This window comes from Oncorhynchus tshawytscha, unplaced genomic scaffold (genome assembly GCF_018296145.1).
Source record: "Oncorhynchus tshawytscha isolate Ot180627B unplaced genomic scaffold, Otsh_v2.0 Un_contig_19620_pilon_pilon, whole genome shotgun sequence".
Lineage (NCBI taxonomy): Eukaryota > Metazoa > Chordata > Actinopteri > Salmoniformes > Salmonidae > Oncorhynchus > Oncorhynchus tshawytscha.
In genome coordinates, this window is record NW_024609173.1 from 112,994 (window position 1) to 116,953 (window position 3,960).

At 44.4% G+C, this 3,960-nt stretch overlaps 1 protein-coding gene across 1 annotated transcript; it reads left to right on the plus strand.

Moving 5' to 3' along the window:
• The first annotated feature begins 657 nt into the window (after positions 1-657).
• LOC121844385 (actin) lies at positions 658-3,671 on the plus strand. Its single transcript, XM_042314411.1, has 4 exons — positions 658-816; positions 1,290-1,416; positions 2,693-2,932; positions 3,192-3,671. Exons 2-4 carry the CDS (start codon positions 1,291-1,293, stop codon positions 3,654-3,656), a joined length of 831 nt encoding a protein of 276 aa, XP_042170345.1. The 5' UTR covers positions 658-816; position 1,290; the 3' UTR covers positions 3,657-3,671.
• The last annotated feature ends 289 nt before the right edge of the window (positions 3,672-3,960 follow it).

Below are 3,960 nucleotides of genomic sequence, written 5' to 3' on the forward strand. Positions count from 1 at the left end.
GTATTTTGACCAATCAGATCAGAATTAGGCTGCCTGTGTATACTAGGTGCTTTGAGGTTGCATTGTAAAGTACTGAATAACTAAACACAGGTCACGTATTTGACATGGTCTAATATGTATTTGATTAATGTCTACAGACTATGAAGGGCAGCATAGCCCACCTATGCCTGTCTCTCGTCAAACTTTCGATGCAACACTCTGGTCCAGGGTGCGCAGACCTGATGCATGACACGCAGCTGATCTTTCAAAATAATAGTTTGGAAAACATTTATTAAAAAAAAACAACAATCAAGCCATATTCATAAATTACGAAGGAATCGAGCACATAGAGGTATTACATTTGATCGCGCACTATCGGCTACTTTTGTCTCACTACAATATGATCGCCCCAGACCTCTTTTCCCCAGACCTCTTCTTTGTTGTCTTTTCCACCATGTGGATTCACTTGATATTGGGTTAGCCTGCTAACACATTCAACGATGTTGCTTACATTTCCAAATGATACTGAATTTAAATTACCCAAAACCTTTCGGCTAACCCAACATGTACCTGTTACCTTCCAATCTCTTTATTGTCGTCTACCATGTGAATGACAACGGTCGGTCACTTCCACCGTAAAACACCCCCCAATCCAATCCGGTGTCTTTTTTTGAAAACAATGCCCATATTTGGTGTGAGCAGGTGAACGCGAAGGCGGAGGATGAGGCACGGTTGGGGAGAAAAGGAGGTATATAGTCTCCTGCTGAAATGTGGATGCTACACTTCATTGAAGACATCATTCCCGGATTCTTGAAGAGAAAGCATCCTAACTGACAGGTAAGCAAACGCCACTATCCCGACGTTTGAGAAAGCCAATCTGAAATGTCGAGTTGTATCGCTAAATGTGTTCTAGCTATGGTTAAAATCACTTGATTTGAAATACAGCTTTGCTTGGATTTGTCTGAATACGTGTTTGAGCTGTTGGGGTCGGAGCCATATATTGAGAAAAAATAAATGACTGATTGGAATTCTTTGCTTTGTTCCAAATGATTATATTTGGTTCAATTCCACTGTTTTTACAAGGTCTGCTAGTAGACTAGTTCTCTTTAAGTCGGTGGTTAAACATTTTTAACTTATTGTTCTGAATTACAACTGACTATCTACACTTACTAATGGGGACCTCCAATTTGTCTCTTTTTATACTGTAGTAATTGGTGGTCTGTATTGATGATATACCCTGACCCAGAAAATGGTATGGCTTTGTTCTTGCTTTTTAGGCCTTGATTCATTAATCCTCTGTTTTTTTCCAGAATGGCTGAAGATGATATTGCTGCACTGGTGGTTGACAATGGTTCAGGCATGTGCAAGGCTGGTTTTGCAGGGGATGATGCTCCCCGTGCTGTCTTCCCCTCCATTGTTGGAAGACCCAGACATCAGGTTGGAACCATACTGGGCTCTTGGATATCGGATTCACTTAATATATTCTATACTTTTATACACAAACTATATGTGGACACTCCTTCAAATTAGTGGATTTGGCTGTTTCATCAACATGTTGTCAGAAGGGCCTTACTGAAAAGCTCTGACTTTCAATGTGGCACTGTCCTAGAATGCCACCTTTCCAACACTGCCCTGCTAGAGCTGCCCTGGTCAACTAAGTGCTGTTATCGTGAAGTGGAAACATCTAGGAGCAACAATAGCTCAGCTGTGAAGTGGTAGGCCACACAAGCTCACAGAATGGGACTGTTGAAGCGTGTAAAAATTGTCTGACCTTGGTTGCAACACTCCCTACCGAGTTTCAAACTGCCCCTGGAAGCAGTTTGACGGAGGCCAGGCGAACGCTACCTGCCCGACTGTGTAGTGTCAACTAAAGTTTGGTGGAGGAATAATGGTCTGGGGCTGTTTCAGGCTAGACCACTTAATTCCATTAATGGGACATCTTAACACTACAGCATACAATGACATTCTGGATGATTCTGTGCTCCTTTCTTTGTGGCAACAGTTTGGGTGAAGCCCATTTCCTGTTTCAGCATGACAATACTCCTGTACACAAAGTGAGGTCCATACAGAAATGGTCTGTGGATCGTATTGAAGAACTTGACTGGCCTGCTCAGAGCCCGGACCTCAACCCCATCGAACACTTTTGTGATGAAGTGGAACACTGACTGCGAGTCAGGCCTATTTGTTCAACATCAGTGCCTGACTTCACTAATGCTCTTGTGGCTGCATGGAAGCAATTCCCCACAGCATTGTTCAAACATCTAGTGGAAAGCCTTCTCAGATGAGTGGAGGCTATTATAGCAGCAAAGGAGGGGACCAACTCTATATTAATACCCCTGATTTTGGAATATAGATGTTTGCGTGTGTGTTCTCTTACTTTTGGTAATGTTCTCTATATTTGACTTTGGGATAGTTTGAAGAGGCTATACAGAACTCTTCCTTCTGGGGGGGCTCTTGAGCCAAGGGGTCCACTAAATGGACAAATATTGGCCAGAAATTGCCTCATTTAAAATGGGACACCCCTCCCCAAACCCACTAATGTATTGGTAACCTTAAACTAAAGATTGATTTCATGAGTTAAGAAATTGATTGCGCTGTGTATGTCAAACATACAGGCAACTCAAGCCAACATTTGACGAAAACAACTTCTGTTTGTAACTTGAGTTTATGCGTAGTGCAGGGACAAAGTGTAACGTAATGTCTCTTTCCCCAGGGTGTGATGGTGGGCATGGGACAGAAGGACAGCTACGTGGGAGATGAGGCCCAGAGCAAGAGGGGCATCCTGACTCTGAAGTACCCCATCGAGCACGGCATTGTTACCAACTGGGACGACATGGAGAAGATCTGGCATCACACCTTCTACAATGAGCTGCGTGTGGCCCCCGAAGAGCATCCCGTCCTGCTCACAGAGGCCCCACTCAACCCCAAAGCCAACAGGGAGAAGATGACCCAGGTAAGTGGGGGCATTAGTTTGTTTTACAAATGAAACCCTGTGGCAGTAGCAAATAAACCCAGCCACTTTATTTACATGGACTCCTCATCCACTAGCAGAATGTAGAGCAGTAGACATCAGGGTTACTCTGTTCACCTTGCCTGAGGGTAGGTATTGAGTAGTGGTGGGCCTCACATTCTTAGCAGTATTTGTAGGTGTTTAAAACACCCTTTTTATAGAGTCTCTCTGTCCTAATTCCCACCTTCTATTCTTCCACCAGATCATGTTTGAGACCTTCAACAGCCCAGCCATGTATGTAGGTATCCAGGCTGTGCTTTCTTTGTACGCATCTGGTCGCACCACAGGAATCGTGATGGATTCCGGGGATGGCGTTAGCCACACGGTGCCCATCTACGAGGGCTACGCTCTTCCCCACGCCATCCTGCGTCTGGACCTGGCCGGACGTGACCTCACGGACTACCTGATGAAGATCCTGACTGAGCGTGGCTACAGCTTCACCACCACGGCCGAGAGGGAGATTGTGCGCGACATCAAGGAGAAGCTGGCCTACGTGGCGCTGGACTTTGAGCAGGAGATGAAGACCTCTGCCTCCAGTTCCTCTCTGGAGAAGAGCTACGAGCTGCCTGATGGACAGGTCATCACTATCGGCAACGAGCGCTTCCGGTGCCCTGAGACCATGTTCCAGCCGTCCTTCATTGGTGAGATGTTTTTCTGTGTCTTTTAACGGGGAACTTCAGCTAAAAATGTCTTTGTTAAAAGCCATTTGTATATGGTTTTTCGACTATAGTAATTCTAGTCCCGAAATCCTAATTTCTATCCACTACTAAAATGGAGGCTCTGAAAATGATGTTTCCTCTTGGTAGAGGTCACACAAGATGCACCCTCAGTTATGTATTGATATGACTATTCATTATCACTAAACACCCAACTTTCTGGCTTTTTTAAATGTTTTTTTTTTTATAAATCAGCGGACAAAGGTTCCATTTCGCCACTGGAGTTGCTCTTTAATACATGTACAAATGTTCTTG